Here is a 22,620-nt window from a genome sequence, read left to right on the forward strand (position 1 = left end):
AAAAAATAAAACTGGCAACACTTTTTTCAATGTGCACGTTATTAGCTGTCTTGAATTAAAAATCCGACTTGACTAGTTTTAATCAAACTTTTGCAAGAGCAAACTCGACGCGCTGCTCGTCGCCAATTAACAAACCTTAAAATAGGTCAAGTATTGGTTACAGGGGTGGTTCGTAGGGTGCCTTATGTAGGTTTAGTCAACAACCGCCATTTTGTTTGGATTTCAACTTAACAGTATAGCTAGCTATCTGCGTACGGTGAAAGATAGCTCTTTGGCATTGATTTTCTTTGACATTTAAATCACATTTTTTTACTAATTTGTACCTTATAGCATTCATCATAGAATTGAAGATTCGCTTGGTGTTTAAAACAAGACATCAAATACTAGATGTATTTATTGATGTGTGTTAAAATATCGATACAAAGGTAATGTATTTAATAAAGGTTATTTCGTATCCTTCGTATAACATTAATAATAATAAATAATAACGCACACTCAACATAGCCCCGCACTAGGGAAACCCTGTGTCGCGGGTGCCATGGACACACACATGGACAACCACAAATTACACCCAAACTCACGAGAGAAATAAACGTAGGCCATATAAATATTTCTCCCGGCCCGGGAATTAAAAAAAAACTTGGGACCTCTGCTTAGCAGTCTGCTAACCGTTCGGCCACGGAGGCAGTTAAATAGGTAGATACTTAAATTAAAAATTTATCTTTTAGGCCACGGGAGATCATTAGAACATGGGAAGAGACGAGTGAGAGTATAAAATAGTCAATAATAATAATAATAACGTATTGTTCGCGTTCTTGAACCTGAATCCCTGACCTCGACCGACTGTGCCATTGCCGGGGAATACTGCCTCTCCCAATTGAAAATAAATGAAAAACATCTGAGGGGCACTACCACTGCGCCCGCAGTAATGTTAACATTACTGTGTTCCGATTTAGAAGGGTAAGGGTGCTGGTGAAATTACAGGGACATGGGACTTGACATCATATGTCTCAGGGTGACGGACTCAGTGGCAGTGCCCGTCAGAATCTTTGCGATTTAAAGTTCTAAATGGCACTGCTACTGTTATGTTCGTCCCGTCACTGGATATTATAAAAAAAAGAAGAAATATAAACTTATGCCAGAGAGTACCTATTTCATATACTGCTAATCACGCCGTTCGGCCTCTGGGGTAGGCAGAGACCGTGAAATTCCACTCGTTATACACTTAACCAACATCTTTCGTCTTCTCCAATCGCATCAATCTCTTCCAACATGTATGTGTCGTCTTGGTACTTAAACTTTTGATATTCATTTTTATGTGTCTTTTTTATTATACAATATAAAAATATATTTTCGGATAAAACAGGTCAAGGGAAGGGTTCCAATTATTTTTTTCGTCTTTCCTACACAACGCTGGTCAGCGTTATAAGTCGAAAACAAATTTTACATGTCTACAAAAGTCGTTAAAAAAATATATTCATTCGGTGTGAAACAGTCTGTCATATTTATGAGTATATATAAATAAGTTGTTGTAAAAGTTAAGTCTTCTTATAAACTAGATAAGTTTAGTCCATGGCCTTCATGGCCGAACGGTTACCATGATAGGTTGCCACGCAGAGGTCCCCCCCGGGTTCGATTCCCGGGGCCGAGAGAAATATTTGTATGGCCTACATTTATTACTCTCGTGAGTTTGGATGTAATTTGTGGTTGACTATGTGTGAGTTCATTTAACGTCCTGCCAAGAATGCGAAAGGCGACGCGGACAACTGCGGGTAGCGATCATAGAGGGGGATCTCTCGCTGTCCAGCGTGGTAGTTACCATGCTGAACAGCGAGGAATCATGGGCGGTTGTGGCCTTCTTCTGCGAGGAGGTAATCTCAGGGGACGGGGATCCTATGTCCGCATTGCACGGTTTCACGGTTTGGGGAGATGGGTCAAGCGACTCGACCCTCCCCTCTCTAGAGAGGGAATGCTGGTGGAAAAATGTGTTTGTCCATGGAGCCCGTTGCACAGCGTTTCGTTAGTGTAGGTTTAAAAAAAAATAATAAAAAAAAATGTCATTATTATTATCTAACACCATATGTCTATTAATATTATAGTAGTCATGTCATCATTCCGAACGTAACGTAACAGAATTTGGTTTATTGTGTGTTTTACATCAAAGTTTAAATATTAGTTAATCTTATTACGTGTTTTTTTTATTTATGACATTTTACTACCATGATGGTCAAATATTTTTGTGAAAGTATTTCACTGACGTATGCATCATAATTAGATATCCAAAATGTAAACAAAGGCAAGGGGCAGAAAGGTTCTCGAATGGAGACCACGAACCGGAAGACGTTCAGTAAGACGGCCCCAAATCTAGATATACGGATGATCTGGTAAGGTCGGCGGGTAACCGATGATGGATGCACGTCGCGTCCGATCGACTAGTCTGGAATTCTTTGGACGAGGCCTATGTTCAGCTGTGGACGTCTTTGGGCTGATATGATGATGTGTCACTTACAACCACACACACAAATTGTTCGTTCCGTCATTTTGTATCATAAAGAAAACATTGCTCATGTGTTGTATTTCTAGCACTCCTGTAGGTATATTATTCCCGTTGATTGCATCGGAACGGAGTAAAGTCGGCTATTGTACGCTGCGGTAACGATGTTCCGTCCACGTGACGTCTCGTATCCGTGCCGGATATAGAGGATGTCACGTGTTCAAACACGGATGTTATATTACAGAATACACTAAGCTCAATACGAGCATTCGTATTAATTTCACCGCGACAAATGGAATGTTTTAAAGGTACTTTTTTATTGATTTATAGTTCTTTTTTAAAGTGTGTGAGTGACACACTCAACATAGCCCCGCACTAGGGAAACCCTGTGTCGCGAGTGTCATGGACACACACATAGAGAACTACAAATTACACCCAAACTCACGATAGAAATAAAAGTAGGTCATATAAATATTTCTCCCGGCCCGGAAATCGAACCCGGGACCTCTGCGTGGCAGTCCGGCATGGTAACCGTTCGGCCACGGAGGCAGTTACTACTAAGTAAAGAACTAGTACTTATAAGGGATAGAGACCGATACAGAGCAATCCCAATTTGAGCTTTGCAACAATATTATTAATTACGTTTATTGAATGTCCAGGACGTTTTACTATCATGATATTCAATTATTTTTTGTGAAACTACTCCACTAGTTTGGTGTAGTTATTAATACCAAGATCGAACACTCAGAAAAGATCCGACTGAATTCCAACCAGCGTGACCTAGCAAACCGTGCCAGACGCTATGCCAACTAAGCCACGGAACGTTACCAGACGACCTCAAAAATTATTCTGTGTTTGTTGCAGATCTTTGTTTTTGGTTTTTAACGACTTTTTTCGCCGTAGCGCCATCTGTGAGAAATCTATTTCTTTACTCAGCCAGGTACCTTTGCAGCAACCAGCGACTGGCTAGAGATCTCGCTATAATAATTGTAATTAAGTTCATTGAATGTCAGAATGTTTCACTATCATGATATTCAATCATTTTTGTGAAATTACTCCACTAGTCAGTCATGCGTCTGTTGGTACGTTACACGTCTGCCCATAAGAGTTGAAGAGTCACTCAGAACTATAATTGCAAAAAACTGGGACGTAATGTTGACAAAAATCAAAATGATCTTTATTTTATTGGTAAGAATATTACTTTTGAAATCGTCACATTGGTTGAACTCTACGGTTCATTCATAAGGCCCTGTGAAGAATGTACAAGAAATTGTAGGGGTTGCTCTTTGTAAATATACATTTGAATACATTTACCATTTAAGTACATTATATATAATTATTAATACAAAGATCGAACACTCAGAAAAAATTCCTTCAATCCGGTCTGATTCGAACCGACGTCTTCTTGCATACCGTGCCAGACGATATACCAACTAAGCCACGGAACGAACCAACGGACCTCACGAATTTTTCTATGTGCTTGCGTCGTGTCTTTGTACTTGGTCTTTCAATGACTTTTTAGTCTGAGTGTTCGATCTTTGTGTTAATAATTATAACAAACTAGTGGAGTAATTTCACAAAAAATAATTGAATATCAATTCAATAAAAATTTAATTAATACATTATATATTTTTTGCAAACATCAGAGATCGAGACTACCCTAGGAGGTAGTCTCGGTCTAGGAACCTAAACGGGTTACTGGTTACTACCGAGGATTTCGTCATCCAAATACGCAGAAGTTGCATAATAACCAGGGATCGGAATAGGTACAGTTTTTTTACCTAAACCTCGAGAAACGGACAGAAAATGGAGACTGCCTTACGACAATATTTTTTAGGTCCTGGACCTGTTTGGGATTCGGGAAATTACTTAAGTACACGTTAAAAATTGACGTAATCGGGGACAGGCAGGCTATATTTATCTTTACTTTGCGACATAGTGGGTCGGATTAGCGATATTGCGGACATTGAATTTTTTCACGATACCTCTCTAAACAAATGCCAATCGATAGATCCTATTGTCCTAATTAAATATTGTCACATCATATTTTGCCATAAATCTAATAGTTTAGTAGGAAAAAAAATAAAATGTGTATTTTTTGTATGGGACCATACCTTTAGTGCCCCATCGTTACAAAATCTTAGTCGATCCGGTCTTGGAATCACTACGGACGTATTATTAGACCTATCTTCTATAGATATGCATACTAAACGCGCGCCCAAACCTGCTTCACTACTTATATTGCACATTTTCTGACGCAGCTTAAGTTAGTGCCTGTGATTTCACCAGCAACCTTACTAATGCTCACATTGCAGCTTGGCGGCAGTAAGGTTTCCTGGATGAACCCTTTCATACATGGAGTTCTAGTGCCACTTTTATGAACCGTGGTATACTTGAAGAGCTGAGTGCGAATTTTAATCTGAGAATTTAATAAACATGTGTTATATGTATGCGTGAAGTTGGTTCAAATATTCTTTAGCTTATTTCGTCTTCAGTTCACACAATTATGTCTGTGCTTCCGATGGGCGTCACCTCATATTCTATGTTTGTCCCATCGAGTATATAACCAGAACTGCCTCCGTGGCCGAACGGTTACCATGCCGGACTGCCACGCAGAGGCCTCAGGCTCGATTCCCGGGCCGGGAGAAATATTTGTATGGCCTACATTTATTTCTCTCGTGAGTTTGGGTGTAACTTGCGGTTGTCTATGTGTGTGTCCATGGCACTCGCGACACAGGGTTTCCCTAGTGCGGGACATGTTGTGTGTGTGCGTTACGAAATGTCATTTAATTTATTTGAAAACTATTCTGCCATATTATCACTGTGACAACTGCGCTCCGATTGGCTAGCCCGAGTTCGAAACAATTGACGGGTGCTGCTGTCCATCTACCTCACCGTTTTAAGTTATCAAATAGGCTTCAGGATTTGAACACCGTATTTAAAACTCAACAGGATTTAAATTAACGCTGAACATCTGTCTTTCAAAATAGAAGGTTAGGCATCTGGCTGGGCGTTAAAATTTATATAATTCGGATCTAGGATGAGTTCGGCATACTAAACTCGGGTTTGGGACATCGCATCCGGCAATTAATGGAGTAATGGAGCAATTAAATTGAATTCAGTAAATATTGGTTGTTAACCACATAATACTGATGATAGCGTAGTTGGGAGAGTGATTGCCTCGTATATGGCACCCATCGAGTATATAACCAGAAATAGAGACGAAATGTCATTTAATTTGTTGGAAAACTATTCTGCCAAATCATTACTGTGACAACTGCGCCCCGATTGGCCAGCCCGAATTCGAAACAATTGACGGGTGTCGTCAATTGTTTCACTTCAATACGACCAGTTTACCATGAGCTTTGCTATAATGGACGAAAATTGCAAAATTACATATTTAATTAAATTTCCGAATTATTCTATGTGTTTGCGTCGTGTCTTTGTACTTGGTCTTTCAACGACTTTTTAGTCGTAGTCGTGAAAGACCAAGTACAAAGACACGACGCAAGCACATAGAAAAATTCGTGAGGTCCGTTGGTGCGTTCCGTGGCTTAGTTGGTATAGCGTCTGGCACGGTATGCAAGAAGACGTCGGTTCGAATCCGACCGGATCGAAGGAATTTTTTCTGAGTGTTTTTTCTGAGTGTTCGATCTTTGTATTAATAATTATAACAAACTAGTGGAGTAATTTCACAAAAAATAATTGAATATCAATTCAATAAAAATATAATTAATACAGTGAACTTAATTACAATTATTATAGCGACATCTCTCGCCAGGACTGGTAGCTGTAAAGGTACTAGCTGGGTGATAAATCTGTAATAGATTTCTCATAGATGGCGCTACGACTAAAAAGTCGTTGAAAGACCAAGTACAAAGACACGACGCAAGCACATAGAAAAATTCGTGAGGTCCGTTGGTTCGTTCCGTGGCTTAGTTGGTATAGCGTCTGGCACGGTATGCAAGAAGACGTCGGTTCGAATCCGACCAGATCGAAGGAATTTTTTCTGAGTGTTCGATCTTTGTATTAATAATTACATATTTAATATTTAATTAATGATGAAATGTGATTCCGTTTGTTTTGTAATTAGATGTTTAGCTGTTTTTCCCACACTATCGAATGGAACAGCCTCCCATTGTTACAGATATTATCTTTATTACAATAAATACAGAATATTTTTGGAATATACAGAGACGTACACACAGGTCAGTTGTTGGCGCTGTACTATTTCACTTATCTAATTTGTGATTTCGGCGCAAACGAGAGTTGATTTATAAGGCTCATTTGCCTGATGAGTTGCCAGAGATGGATTACTGTATTTCTGGTTATACACTCGATGTCATAACTCAACCTTTTTTGGCGTTGCTCTAAAAATGCCCTTCAGTGTAATCAGTAGCAGCAGAAGGAAGCGCCTTTAACAAATAAGATTGAGCCATCTCAATGCAGTAGCCATTTCTTTAGGATGTTATTTATATAATACTGTTTACTCATTCTATTATTCGCAATTCCTTCTATAACATTCGCAGTCAATATTGTTAGCGAGTAAATGCGCTGTTTGGATTTTTGTTTTAGTAATATATTGATAGTAATAAATTAAGTAAATAGAACACCGAATAGTATTTGGCCACATGCATTACGTACCAAATATTCCAATTTTGTATTGGCCTGACTGCTACAGTGTGATTTTTTAAAATAATATCAAAGGACGAACAAATCGTGCGTCTGATGGTAAGCTACACGGTTATCCATAACAATTGCAGTGCCACTCAGAGCTTTAAATCGCAAAGATTTGAGGGGCACTGCCACTGCGCCCGTCGCCCTGAGACATAAGTTGATAAGTTCTATGTACTACCCTGAATGAATTCTTGAAATGATATCGATGTAGGGTAATATGGAAAAGACACATGCCCTTTTCCTATCGGGGTAGGCAGAGACAACAGTCTTCCACTTGCTACGATCCTGGCACATATTTCGCTTCATCAACAGGCATCAATGCTTTCATTTACACACGTCCCTTAAAGATACTCTTAATCTGGCCTTTGTTTGTTTTAGGACGTCTGTTAAGCAAGGTGTTTGCGGATTTGTCTGGATCGGTACGTCAAACATCCTTCGTCGTCATCCCACTTACTTACTTTTAAATTTTGAACCATTCGAAATTTTTTTTATAATATCCAAGTGAAGCGACAAACAAGTCGTGCGCCTGATGGTAAGCTACGCGCCTGTTCATAACAGTTGCAGTACCTCTCTGAGCTTTAAATCGCAAAGATCTGAGGGGCACTGCCATTGCGCCCGTCACCCTGAGACATAAGTTGACAAGTCCCATGTGCCTGTAATTTCACCAGCACCCTTACCCTTCAAAACCGGAACACAGTGATGCTGACATTACTGCTTGGAAAATAGAAATTGCAGAAGTAGGTAAGGTGGCAGTACTACCCTGGAGGAACTCTTTCACATGGAGCTCTACTGCTACTAAAATACAGAAGTGTCATACATTGGGACACTGACAAAGATTGGTACATTTTCTTAATATGAAAAAAATAGTGTAACTAAATAGTGTAATAGATACTACCTACCTACCTAAGACGTTTAAGTCAATACTTGTTACTAAGGAAAATCTTGCCAGCCAATTCGCCATTCCACGAAAGTTAGTCCTCGTTAAGGAACTTCGCATTTCCTTGAAGCCTCCTGCAACCAGCAAAAATAAGCTTGGTAGCTACTTCTGTCAAAGAATCAGATTTTTTTCCAAAATATGTCCACCATAATTTTTATTTAGTTTAGAAGTTAACTTTTATTACCAGCAAACTTACTAATAAATATATATTTACGTATGTCACATCTAGTAACATTTTGTTCCACGAGAAGCCTTTAACCTGACAAGCAATTAGCAGAACAATAATATCCGTCCGAACAATTTACTCTTTCATTACTCTGAACAAATAATTAATTTGAAATTCAATTACTTTCACTGGAAGGCTTCTTTTAAAGTTACGCTGTCATATGCAGGGTTGCGTGAAATTAATATATTTTATAAATTTATTCGGTTTCATGAGACAGCTGAATGTTAAAGATTTATAAAGACTATGAATACTATATTTGTTAGGTCAACTGCCATTAGCCCTGAAACATCGCGATTTGGCGGACTCCTTTATGAACTTTTCATGATACCAAGTGGCGGGACGAACAAGTCGTGCGCCTGGTGGTAAGCGACACGCCTGTCCATAGCAGTTGCAGTGCCGCTCTGAGCTTTAAATCGAAAACACTGAGACATAAGTTTCAATGCTCCATTATTGCTTGGGGGCACAAATAGTTAAGGTGGCAGTACTTCCCCTTGACGAACTCTTCCACAAGGAACTCTGCCGATACCAGTGACGTTTTTATTGGTATAGCGTCTTCCATTTTTCGTTAATAGACTTCTTTGTATATCAATTAAAATATAATGTCAATTAAAAACCATATTATACGTGATCCAACGGTATTCTTGTTATCGTCATAGCCTGATTTCATCCACTTCTCGGTATAGGCCTCCCGAAGTTTGTACCATCCACCACGATCCTAGCTGTGTCCATTGACGCCCACGTGTATGTCGTCGACTCACTTTAGAACTGGGCGCCAAACGCTTCTTTTACCTATTCTCGGCCACCAATCAGTCAATTTGCTCCACCTGTCATCACCTGTCATCACCTCACGTTGCTATGTGTCCCACCCAACTCCATTTGAGTTCCATAACCCGAGTTCCAGCATCCTGGACTTTCGTCCGCCGTCGGATCTCAGCGTTCGGAACTCGGTCTGCCGCCGAGCGTGGCTTTCTTATTTAAGCATTTTTAAAGCAATATTGAAACAATTATTACTATTTATCTGTCCTTTGCTTATAATTTTTAACCATGAAAATGTAGAAACTTTATAAATCCAAGTTTTGATTGATATTTTATGCTAGATAATAAATTATAAAAGAAGAAGGTATGTCTTTTTGGTCTTCACTTAAAATAAGACTTGAGCTTATCTACCGTCTTCCCGTTCCTTAGGTTTATGATAAAGTGGTCGTGTAAATCACGTTGGAATAAGATGGTGATATTTATATGCTGCATTTTTTACTCCTATCATATTATACAGTGAAAAAAATGTTATGGTCTCTAATTGTATCTAATTGTATCGTGATGTGCCCTTGTATTATTTTTTTATGTTAAACCACAGATGGAAGATGTGGACTGTATAAAATTGGAGTGAAGAAACCAAAGAAATGAGCACAAATATGCATAAAACACAAAATATATAATTCACGATACAGTGACAATAGAAACATCAAAAAAAAAACGAAAACATTATAAAAAGAAGAGAAAAATGATATAAAGCAAGGAGTTCTCGACATCAGTATGGTTAAATAAATCTGCAGGCACACAAACGTGTGGAACGTTTGAATTATAGTAAATGATGACCGACACCCGTAAATGTATACATGGTGTAAATTTAAAATGAGCTAAGTGAGAGGTTGAAAATTGCAACCGATTAAAAGAGCCATCAAAAGTAAATTTTGTGAAAAAAGTTGTAATGGACTTAATTGCATGTGAGGGACCTTTTAATGTTATTCACAACTTTTTATATTCAAAATTTGCCATTTACGAAGTTTAAAACAATAGTGAAACAAAAAGTTTTTACACAGCTTCTACGTACTTGGATGACGAATATCCATAAATAATCAATTTAGATCTTTCAAGTTATCTCGATCTATATTATGGTATCGGAAATAAACATTATTAATTATAAATGTAAACAAATGTCAATTTACAAAGAATGACCCCTTGTTTCTTATTCATTCTTCCCAGGGGAATTGCATTTGAAATGTACTTAATCAATATGACGATATCAAGTGTAATTTGCGTATATGTGAAATAAATATATATACGAATTAAAATTTTCTATTTCGGTACAACTTGTTTGCACCTAGCTACTTCTATGTTTCTACCGTTGATATACGTAGAAATTTAATCAATGGTTTATAATTATAATTGCAATGTAATAGATTTCCCTACGACATGTAATTTCTAGAGTGTTTATTGTATTCCAGTTAATCATTATTATTTTATTTGCTAATTTTGATTTTTATCTGCCTTAATTTTATTTAGTTTGCAAAGTCTTGTTATTTTAAATTAATACTTTTGACTAAATTATTCTTATTTCAGTGAATATTTCGACATCTTGATTTTGAAAATTTGTATCCCCATAGACTTCATATATTTCACCATACACTCAGTTGTTACTAATATAGTATAAAGTTGTTTATTAACAAACTATAGACCTATGCTGTCTGAGAATAACAGATAATTATTTTTTTTCAAGTTGTGATTAAGCTGTATCTCTCTAATTAAATCAGAATGTAGCATTGGCATCTACTTAGGCTTATTTTACACAGGTTGAGAATTCTTACCACGGTTGTAAGGGTATAGTTAGTAATTGCAAATCTTATGGGGTTTAGCTCATAGTCCGTTACACTAGCCCAAAAGTTTTCTGCTCACAGAAGTCTTCTATCAGTTATTCAGATTGATATGTACTGTTAAAACCTTTAAAAGTTTTGCGGTGAATAAAGCTACACCCTGTATAAATTATTTATTTGTTGAAACGTTTATTGTACAAGAGGAACACAAATTACATTTAACAAAAGGAAAACACAAATTAAAGGTTCTGCTTATTTCTAAAGGATATTTCATCAATACCGTACACAATATTTAAAATAACGATCTGACGTGCATAGTAAAACAAAAATTATATAATACAAAACCAGTATCAATTACATTAATTTATATATAATATATAAAATTTACAATATAATACCCTTAGAATAATAACGCATAGAATGATAGTTTCATATCAAACGAACTGTCACAAGTGAGGCAAAAAATTAAATTCATGTAGGCTAGTTTTAGTAGTAGGTTAATTTTCGGTTTTAGTGAATATTTATATAAAAATACAAATTGAAACGCGTTACATCCTTGTGGAATGTGATGTTAGTATCTATTTTATGTTTTTCTGACGTATTTTTACACTCATTTACCGCACATTTCGTAATTTTTAGCTAAAATTCTTGAGCTGTTCGCGGTGCAAGCACCTTGAGCACTGGAGGCCCGCCCACTCGTGTAGGCCCATTGGGAGCGCTTCAATTTACCTCACTTAGCGTGTGCGGCCTAGGTTTCTGTGCGTTATTATTCTAAGATAATACCTATGAAATGGATGGAATAGAAATAATGCTCCTTAACTCTCATGTTGCAAATAACTAGTTCAATTATGTGCATTTTTAAGTTCTAAAAACTTTGAATCTTTTAAAATGTAAGTACATATACTCACAAGAACAAGACGCGAGGAACGATGTAAGTGGAATATTAATGCTGGAAAACCTGAATTTTCCGTTGCGTAACAGTCTCGCTACGACAGCGCAGCTTCTAAAAGTACATCGTTCACGATGTTGCTACGTACGTGCGTTATATTATTAAGAAGTGTGTAAAGTTTCCTGGAAACGTTTCCTATTTACCTGAAACTTTTTAATGTTTTTTTTTGACTAGGCACTGCAAAGTTAGTGTTAATGTTAATGTAAAGCCGGCAAAAGGAATTTAGGATGAAAAAAAATGCGATTTTGGAAAAAATATGAATGTGCTTCAAGCAAAAATAAAACGTGTACGTATTTTTAATAACGTTGAAACTATCCGTAAACTCAAAAACGAAAATACCTGTTAAGAATTTTTTTTATTTACTTGCTAGAATACAGTAATTATACACATCTAAAATAAAAATAGGTACAATGTATTCAACCTGGAAGCAGGTGTGCAAATATTAATTGCAGTAAATATTTTGGCATCCAAAATTAATTGCATTTCAAATGAATATAAATTAGTATTTGTAAATGCTCTTTATTACTATAGAATAATGCACTAGGGAAACCCTGTGTCGCGGGTGCCATGGACACACATAGACAACCACAAATTACACCCAAACTTACGAGAGAAATAATTGTAGGCCATACAGCTATTTCTTCCGTCCCGGGAATCGAACCTGGGACCTCTGCGTGGCAGTCCGGCAAGGTAACCGTTCGGCCACGGAGGCAGTTAAATAGAAAAAATAGAAGCAATGTGTCATTTTGTCAATTGTGATTTAAACGTAGGTCTGTGTAGTAATTTAAATTCATTTGGTAAACCATTGAAGATCTTTATCCACATATTGAAACAGTTATTCTTATAAATTAATTTGTGACAACGAGGTTGGTATAATATATAAATAAATAAATATAAATAAATAAGATTCATGATTTTAGCTCTGGTTTGCCTTTGTATCAATCCACCACGTGTTTTAAAATATAGAGGATATGAGTATTCACGACTACGCAGATGTCTCTTATATACATGCGTAACAAAGTATGTTTAATTTTTTGAACAACGGTTTGCAGCTATCATCGAATCGCGCACTACAGATCGCTCGAATACATTTCTCTATTAAACAATAAGTACGCATTTAACCTCCATCTCGCCTGATGGAAAATAACGATGAGGTCGACGGTGGAACTTGCACACCCAAATAATAATAATAACAAAAATAAATATATTTCTTATATTAATAATAATAAAATTTGCTTTGAAAAGGTCCAAGTTATATTGTTCAGGGAACAAGTCTGCGGGCAGGGAATTTCTACTCCGGTAGCCGTTCGCCGTATAAATGTGGATATCCCCAACATAGATGTGGAACCCCAGCCTACGTCTGATCTGGTAGTTATAGAATTTAGTGTAGTAGTAGACTTTTCCGTAACGGTCTGTGCAGGTACAGACTGTGAGGTTTAACGCCATGTGAACATAGTCGTGTTTACTGAAACTGATATTTTTTTTATAAAGCATGTTACGTACTCGTAATTCACACAACTTGAGCCGCCGTTGACAACATAAGACTTTGATTGATGAGGTTGGTTATTACGAGTTTTGTTCTTGGTAATAACGCTCTCTTGAGTATACACACAAGCTTCAGAGATAAGTAGAGATAAGTTGAACAAGTTAAGACACGAATTGTGGTTACCTTCATGTTTTGGGCCCGACGAAAGAGAGACGTTACAGATGCTACGAAAGTTGTTCCATAAGCTTACCGTAGATGTTTCAGAAACAGGTTAGGTACAACATACATTAAAAGTATTTTAAACTTACATTAAAAGTATTTTAATTGAAAAGTCATATTACGAAATTGCAGACTACGTGTTAGATAAAGATATACGGAAAGACGACATGATTCTTGATTCCACACAAACTTTATTCAAATTGTATTTAAATTTATTTGAAAAGAGCAACCCCTAGAGGTTATTGCTCGTTCTTCTCAGGGAATTCAGTAGTCTGAATGAGCAGTAGCATAAAAAATAACGTTTTCAAGTGTAAGTTTATTTTACCTATGAAATAAATTATTTTTTACTTTTATGGTAACGTAAACGTCTCATCACAACGTTATTAATATTGCCAAGTATGGTTACAAATGCTTTATTTTTAATAAAAACATTACACATCCTGTTGGATACGCTATAACTTATGCGGATTTAGAAGAAGCATTTGACTTTTATTCGATAAACAGCCTATAAGCTGATGAAAATTTCTTATCACAAAATTAGGAGACATAGTTTAAGAAAATATTTTAGGTCTACTGTATGTGTGATTGCCCTGGATCTCTCTACCCTTCAACTTGGAAAACATCTATGCTTATATCAAGTAAAAATAGATAGGGCGATAGTACCTTCATAGATAGAAAACGGTACATCAGTTGATAGTCTATTTATATTCCCAAATACCAGTTCGGCTTTGCAATAACTACATTTCAAACGTTACGCCCAATTCGTTTGACGAATAGATTTCATTTGCCCACGCAATTGTGAACTGTTCCGAGCCAACTGATTTATATGCAAGTTGTTTCCGGACAGTAATTTTGGTGTATTTTAGGAGTTCAGTAGTTTGTACTGGAGTTTTTAAAACGAGTGAATTTTTTCAATATTGAACTGTATTCAAAAAGAGTAGAAGTTCATATATCTCTCTTTTGCTCTTTTTTTGTAATCAACACCTAGACGTTAACAGTAACCGTCTTTTCGTAGTCGTTGGGCGCATCATCTGCACCGGTGATTCCCTCGCGCTTATTGGCCGACCCTATCGAACTTGAGCGCCGATTGGCTGAAGCTGGTCATGACGGCTTCAGCGCCCTGTGCGAGGACCCCAGTTCCCCCGCTTCGTCACCTCCTCCGACGATCATTGAAGAACGATTGCATCAACGGGTAAGTAGATATTTAACTTCAGTGCATAAGTTTTTGCGACAGCCATTGACGTTCATTGACGTTCTTGATTTTACAACGCCTAACAATATACGCCACACAATAGTCGACACCCTTTATTCGATTACAACATTTGGATGCACCGCACATAGTATGTTTTTCTTGCTCTCGTGCACAACCGACCAGCTGCACACGCCAAGACCTGCTAAAGGCAACGAATAGAGGCACAGAAGTGGCTACTTACTAGGCCAAAAAGATTTAGCACCTGTTTGTTATTTTATTGGTTTTTGTCATTGACTGAACAAGAAAAATAAATCCTAAAAACGAAGTAGTTTCGTAAAAATCACGACCGTCAGTGATACAAGCAACAACTTAAGAATGGAAGAGCAAATGCTACGGGAACCTAAAATACCTATGTGAAAGCGAAATCGTACGTAAATAATGAAATGTTTTGGTCAACAGCCAGTAGCGTCAATAGTGGCAGTGGTACCTAGAGGAGCGTTGGCACCATCTCCGCGTCCCCCGCAGTTTATACCACCCCCAGTTGATCCTCAACCTCCGCCAATGAGGTAAGTGCTCGAAATATTTTTATGAGAGTAACACAAAATACATTGTTAAAAATTATAAAGCCTGATTCTGTGCATATCGTTCGGCATTGAGTTTGCTATAATAGCCAGACGTGTCAGGTGGCTGGATCACAGAAAACCTGCAAAGTACTACACAGATAGAAAGACAGGTTCTTGAACTTATCTAATAGTTACTTTTTATGACACGGACAAAATGTCCGATGGCGTCATTTATTGCAGGTGTCGAGATATACACATAGAAATGTAAGACTATTAATATTGTCCATGCATATTTCAGCCATATCTCGATTCATATAAAAATAAATTTCGTCTGGCTGGGGATAAAACCCTGACTATCTCAGGTCCTAGGATCGCGATCCGTATTGATAAGTCGATAGGTCTAGTAAATGTTACAGGAGGCCCATATCGAGGCTAGTATAGAGAAATCGACCACTTATAGTAAAGTATAGAATTTACTTTAGGTTACCACTGGATATGGCGGTGCGAGGCACAGGTGAACCAGAGACATTGAGCTATGAAGTCGACTTAAACAAAGATTCTGCGCTCGGTCTGGGGATCACCGTTGCTGGTTACGTATGTGAACAGGGTAAGTTAATCGTTTTTATTTACTGATCTTGTGGTTCATTTCGATCATTATCAGTGACCACATTTATTACGGATCTGTTGATATGTTCTTCGAATGTGTAGTAGGTTAGAGAGGTCCAATTCAATCACAGAGATAACATACTAAATCAATTTTCTGAACAACAACTTAGTAGGGACATTGTCTCTTTCTGAGCAGGTGTTCACCAGTACGTGACCTGGGAACGAATCAGGTCATATGACGGTATTATCAATTTTTGTGACACTTTTCTTTTGAATTTGATCTATGTGATCATTTTAACTTCTTAGCGATAAAAATACAAGGTCCTAATGTTAAAACTAGGGTTATACATTCTTTTTATATGACTGATGTTATTTGATATTATTATGATGATATTATAAATATAGATATTATAAATATACTATACCTTTAATTATTGTACGAATGTCCACATAAAACAAACAATACTTTGTGTGCCTCAAGGCAAATGCATTTTTACTACAATTTTTAACACATAAACAATGCCACAAAAAAAAAACAATATTAACGTTTTGTGCTTTATTTTAGTTAGTGCACTTTCTACGTAGCAGTAACTTAGTGTAGTCAATTTCAGTACAATCTACGTATCGAAAATCTAAATTGTGTAAGCATGTTTCTTACTGCAAATTTCAACACTTGCCGTTCGAAATGTCGCCACGAACAAACTCTAGTGCGCAGAACACAGTCTAGTTCACAGAACAATTTGAACTTGAATGATTGCCTAAGATGAATTTTAACCGACTTGAGATCATTCAAAGCCCATATTCCTAAACATGGAATTTCATTTTCATAATTTGCTCAACTGTCGAATAAAAAGGGTTTTTAAGATCGATCTCCTTTCTAACGCCTTGTCAAGATTCAAGACAGACCCTTGTACGACCCGTCCTGCTAGTAGGATCATTTGTAATATTATCTTTTGTAATATCTTGTCAACAAACCACATCGTCATATTTGAAAACTATGTGTCAGGTTATTTTTGTCTGTCCAACAAAATAACGACGTCTGATTGAATTTTATGGACTGTTGCACGAAAGTGTAATAAATATCCGGTGACAATTTTTCACTGACATCAGCAAATGGACGATTTCCGTGGCCTAGCGGTTAACATTGTGAGTGCTAGAATTGGTTCGATTTTGTAGCACCAATTTACTTAACTATATTTTCTAAATTAGTTCTAATCTTTTTGTTCTAGACACCGGAGTTAAATTCATTGCTCTGGTGTTCAGAGCATAGGAGATCCCCTAGTTTGAGATCAGGTACTTGGTGTGATTCTCAAACAGATTCAATCTAATTTAGGAAACATCAACACCTTTAAATCTGATCATCACCATGATACCTGAGGTAACCTATCACAAACTCCAATTGTTTTTTCCGAAATAACGCTTGTTCGAATTTTCATTACACCGAAAACCGAATTATAACGAAACCGTTGTTCTTTCAGGACATTTTTTTATGTTTATCGCAAAGACATGATTAGGTTCGGTTAGCTTAGGTTAAGTTAGGTTTAAAAGAAAAAACATTTTCCTCTCAAAATTACTTTTAAGGTTATGAAAATTCAAGCAAACGTTATTTCTGGATAATGTCCGGTTTCGTAGGCTTTAAAGCATGCGAGGTAGACTAGGAGAAATACGAAGCATGATATTTAAACGTTTTCCTTTTAGAAATGAAATATACTCGCGTACTGCAAAATAAGTTCACAATTCCATGACGTATTCATTACGGAACACGGGAAAGAATATTTAATTGAAATATCTTTATTACCAATCGAATGAAACTGATTTTTGTGAACATAAAAAAACGAAAATTTTGCGGAACTTTGTGATTTTTTTATCGCTATGTGTTCAGTTTTCATTATCTAATAAGAAACTAGTTGAATTCGTATTTTTTAAAGTCAAAAACCTAGGAAAAATAACCAGTACTTCTATATAGCAGTGAACTCCTTTAGAAAGAGTTCGTCTAAGGAAGTACTGCCAAATTACCTACTTCTGCCGCCAAGTAGTAAAGTGAGATTTACGGCGTTCAGGTTTTGAAGGGTAAAGGGGCTGCTGAAGGCGTGTCGCTTACCACCAGGTGCATGGTTTTGTATTAAAAATTACCTATATGGGTTATTGTTCTTAAGAAACCGATTTTACGTACGGTCGAAATACGACAACATCATTTATTTTGAGTTTGACTTCACCTTAACGAAAATGTTGCCTTTGTGACAGTAGACCGTATGGCCTTTGAAAGCAAATATTTTGAATGCTATAGTAATGTGATCTGGTCGGACAGCTGAATGTTTTCCCTGTTTATCACTTTATGGGTAGAAAATGGAATGCTGGCCAGATTTTTCCAAGTGGAAAGATTGGACAATAATACAATAACGGCACAAATTTGTAAAGCGGATGGGAATGGAAATTGGAGAAAGAATGACATCGGCGTACACGTCCCAATCATATTATAGTGAAGTTCCCAATAGGTCGGATAAAAGGGTCAGGAATAAATGAGCACGTATGAAAAGGTTGATGTGAAAGGAGAACGGAATGCCTACTAAAATGAGTGACAGGCGTAATTGCATACAGAGTGTCTTCAAGCAAGTGGTGCGTATCAATTTTGTAGTTTAAAAGCATTTACTTACAAATAAATGGACGACGGGTCTAATACAAAGTCCACGAAAAAAATGTCCCAAGTCAACCTATTTAAACGTAGTGACATGTAATGGAATATGACAAAGCTAAAACGTTGAATTTAAATTGTAATGTCATCGCAGTACTGTCTAATTTTGCTTGCTTCGCTGTCAGTCGAACAAACGAAGACTAAAGCGTGAATGACGCTCTGTATACGATTTTAACGCCCTATAAATTCGGACACTTTTTAGCGCGGACCCGACGTCCATATAATTGTAAGTCAATGTTTAAAGGGAACAATTTTTGGTCTATTTGTTAATACATTGTTTTAACCTTTTCATGGATTTAAATCTTTGACGACCTCGGTGGCCTAACAGTTTACATTGTGGGCGCTGGATGCTGAAGTCCCGGGTTCGATTCCCGGCAGAACCAATTTGGGAAATGAACTTTTGCACATTGGCCATTGGTCTGATACATGTTGTAAAAAAACATTACAGAATTCTGAGGTACGCCAATTTTTATATGTGGAGAAAAAATTGTTTTTCCTTTTACTATTTAAATGTAGAACTAAAATGGTTCCACTCGAGATGTGGAGTCGATACATGCTTACTGAATATAGTTGTTTACATTAACCAATAACTCGACAGGATCTCCATACCACAGATCGTAACTCTGAGAAAGGTCAAAATTCCGCCTTGCATCTAGATGGCGCTGATCAATAGTTTGGAAGTAGTTTATATTATGTAAATTTTTTTTGTCAGTTTTTTCCTTGTAATATTATTCAAATATTAATGTAATAATAATATAATCGTCAACAGAAGGCATTGTGTGTTACAATCTAATTTATGAATTAACGCTTTCCAACAGCGCTAATCCTAAACAAATTAAAATAATAGCCGGCAATATCCATAAAAATCTGTGCAATAAGCGCCATCTTGTTGATTTGTTTGTTATCACTAGAAATTAGAGTAGCTTTTGATAAATGCAGCTTGTTAATATAAAACAAATTAGTTACAAAAATAGGCTATTTGGTACTCGTCGCGACATCTGGTGGTTCCAGTAGGTACTAAATACTTGACTAAAGTGTCTTGTATCGCGTTTAGCAGTCCTTTTGCGTTGTTGGCCAATGATTGAAATGTTGCACATGTAGCGAAATTACCTTACAAATAAATGGACGACGGGTCTAATACAAAAACCACGAAAAAAATGTCCCAAGTCAACCTACTTAAACATAGTGACATGTAAAGGAATATGAAAAAGCTAAAACGTTGAATTTAAATTGTAATGTCATCGCAGTACTGTCTAATTTTGCTTGCTTCGCTGTCAGTCGAACAAACGAAGACTAAAGCGTGAATGACGCTCTGTATACGATTTTAACGCCCTATAAGTTCGGACACTTTTTAGCGCGGATCCGACGTCCATATAATTGTAAGTCAATGGAAATTACAATAAAATAATCTCATTAACCATCTGTTGAACCGTTGTAATATTTCGCCTATTATAGAATTGCAACATAGATAGCATCTACAAAATCTATTCAAATTCTTCCTAGTTTAAATTTCAATTTTGGACGCTACGTAATATGATGTACGGTAAAATTTTCAATATTATTAATTGGTAACGTCAGATATTTTTGTCTGAGCTCGCATCTCCTTTTCCTTTCCGATCCCAATCCGTGCTACGCCAAAGCCACATAAATCGCCAGTGGCTTAAAAAAAAGTGTGTGTGACATTAATTTTTTAAACATTTTTAATTAACTGTCCGCATCTCCGCCCAGCGTTAAGCTGTGTACATAAGTTTTCACATAGTGGCGTTATCGATGGTCGCATGTGACGAGGTGAACCAGTACGAGCTCTTCGATGTTTCGGATATGAAGGTTGGATCCAGCAGCTCTCCGCGAGCTATGGAAGGTTTTATAAAGTTTTTTTCATATATGTATATGCCAATTATGTATATTTGACCTACCAGACTATTTGTAGAATGTGTTTTATGAAACATTCGTTTTATTATTGAATTTTACAATATTACAATTTGAAATACACTCATCTTCACTAATATAAATAATAATAATCAACAAAAAAAAACGAACAGAATAACAAAAAAAAGAAATTACCACGATGCCAATAAAAAAAAAACTTAAATTAATTTTTCACTTAACGCGCCCAATTAATGCGCTCGTGGTTGTAAAATCCGGTCGACGTTCGTAGTACCAGGGAACGATGACTAGCAAGGCGCTACGAATATTTTCTATAACGATACCGTGTCGTCAATGAAATGTGGTCATTGCTGGGGACTGGGACAGCTTGACACTGAAAAATTGGTTGTAGGAAAACTTTCTATCTTTGCCAACCCTGAGCCAGAGTGGGCGTAATCAAAATATCTTACCCCGTTTCGACACACAGTGAATCTCGTAAGATGCCAAATCTCTTTCGTAATATTTTACGCAATTTGGGCACACCCTCTGAGTAATATTTGAAACGTCGAAATGTATTTGTACACCTTTGAGTTCTTAAAAAGGTCGAAATGTTCTTCTGAAGTTTTATTTTATGAACTCAAACAAACTGGTACGGCATCAGACGGTTCTACAGACACATCATTTGGAATTTTGGAATTTTAATGCTAACTGCGATTTTTTTTGTTTATAAAGTGACGGGACGAACAAGTCGTGCGCCTGATGGTAGGCTACATGCCTGTCCATAACAGTTGCAGTGCCAATCAGAATTTTAAATCGCAAAGATCTAAGAGGCACTACCACTGCGCTCGACACACTGAAACTAGATTTGACAAATCCCATGTGCCGGTAATTTCACCAGCACCCTTACCCTTGGCGGCAGAAATAGTTAAGGTGGTAGTACTTCCCCGGACGAGCTCTTTCACAAGGACTTCACTGCTATATAGAAGTACTGGTTATTGTACTAGTTTCTTATTAGATAATGAAAACTGAACATATAAATTCCGCAAAATTTTCGTTTTTTTTGCGTTCAAAAAGTCAGTTTCATTCGATTGTTATTAGAGATATTTCAATGAAATATTCTTTTTAATACAGTTACTCAAAACGTGGTATTTTTCGCACTACAAATCGTGCGGAAAGTTGGATTTCTCGCACTAGTGCTTTTTACTTTTCCAGTTTTTTTTTAATTTACTGTTGTTTTAAGTTTTAAACATAGAACTAAAGAAGTTGTATATTTATTTAATATTTATGTGCTTTGTGACGTACATAAGTCATTCGTCATTAAAACATATTTATTTACAAATACTATATAATGAACGTATCGAGTGGAGGTCCACAGTCTCTGCCTACCCCTGAATGGGTGACAGGCGAGATTTTTATGTATACATTTATTTGTTCTATGTATTACAGATAAATTATATCTCACTACCGTGCACGGGTTCCTAAAGAAGTTTAAACAAAAGTACCAGGACTTCATAATAAGAAAAGTGGTTACAGACCGATATTACAGAAAACAAACAAAAACAGCACGGTAGAACTAGATTTCCATAGACTTTTAACTAATGGTTGCAGTGGTTGTATTTCATTATTTTAATTTACTAGCAGAAAAAGAGTTTTGTTTAAATACTGTTTTATTTTACTTTCAATGTAGTTTTTTCGCAAATGTATTAAAAAACGTCGTTTGATACACGTGCGGTTTTGTCATTTTCACTTGTCTCGCGTCTTGACCCTCGCCTCTGGCTCGGGCCAAGAAGCCTCGAGACTCGTGAATAATGACTAACTTTCCGCACTTATATCAAAAATAACTATTCCCGTATTCCATAATGAATACGTCAGGAAATTGTGAACTTATTTTGCAGTAATACTTTGTTTCTTAAAGGAAAACGTTTAAATATCATACTATGTATTTCTCCTAGTCTACCTCATACGCTTCAAAGCCTACGAAACCACGATATTATTTCGTCTTAAAGAACGGTGGAAAATTACTGAATGATAAATTTAAGTGATAAATTTGAGTGATATAGTGATAAATTTATGGGATAAACAGCTTCACAGGGAGTTCTACTGCTCGTTACGCTTTCGTAGA

At 36.7% G+C, this 22,620-nt stretch overlaps 1 protein-coding gene across 1 annotated transcript in view; it reads left to right on the forward strand.

Moving 5' to 3' along the window:
- LOC113227331 (patj homolog) overlaps positions 1-22,620 on the forward strand; it is a 195,665-nt gene that overhangs the window by 93,518 nt on the left and 79,527 nt on the right. Inside the window, exons 4-7 of the mRNA XM_026460224.1 lie at positions 14,595-14,771; positions 15,231-15,337; positions 15,817-15,941; positions 20,392-20,459. Coding sequence (XP_026316009.1) covers positions 14,595-14,771; positions 15,231-15,337; positions 15,817-15,941; positions 20,392-20,459 — 477 coding nt within the window. The remainder of the gene's footprint in view (positions 1-14,594; positions 14,772-15,230; positions 15,338-15,816; positions 15,942-20,391; positions 20,460-22,620) is intronic.

This window comes from Hyposmocoma kahamanoa, unplaced genomic scaffold, assembly GCF_003589595.1.
Source record: "Hyposmocoma kahamanoa isolate Upper Pololo Valley unplaced genomic scaffold, ASM358959v1 210, whole genome shotgun sequence".
NCBI lineage: Eukaryota > Metazoa > Arthropoda > Insecta > Lepidoptera > Cosmopterigidae > Hyposmocoma > Hyposmocoma kahamanoa.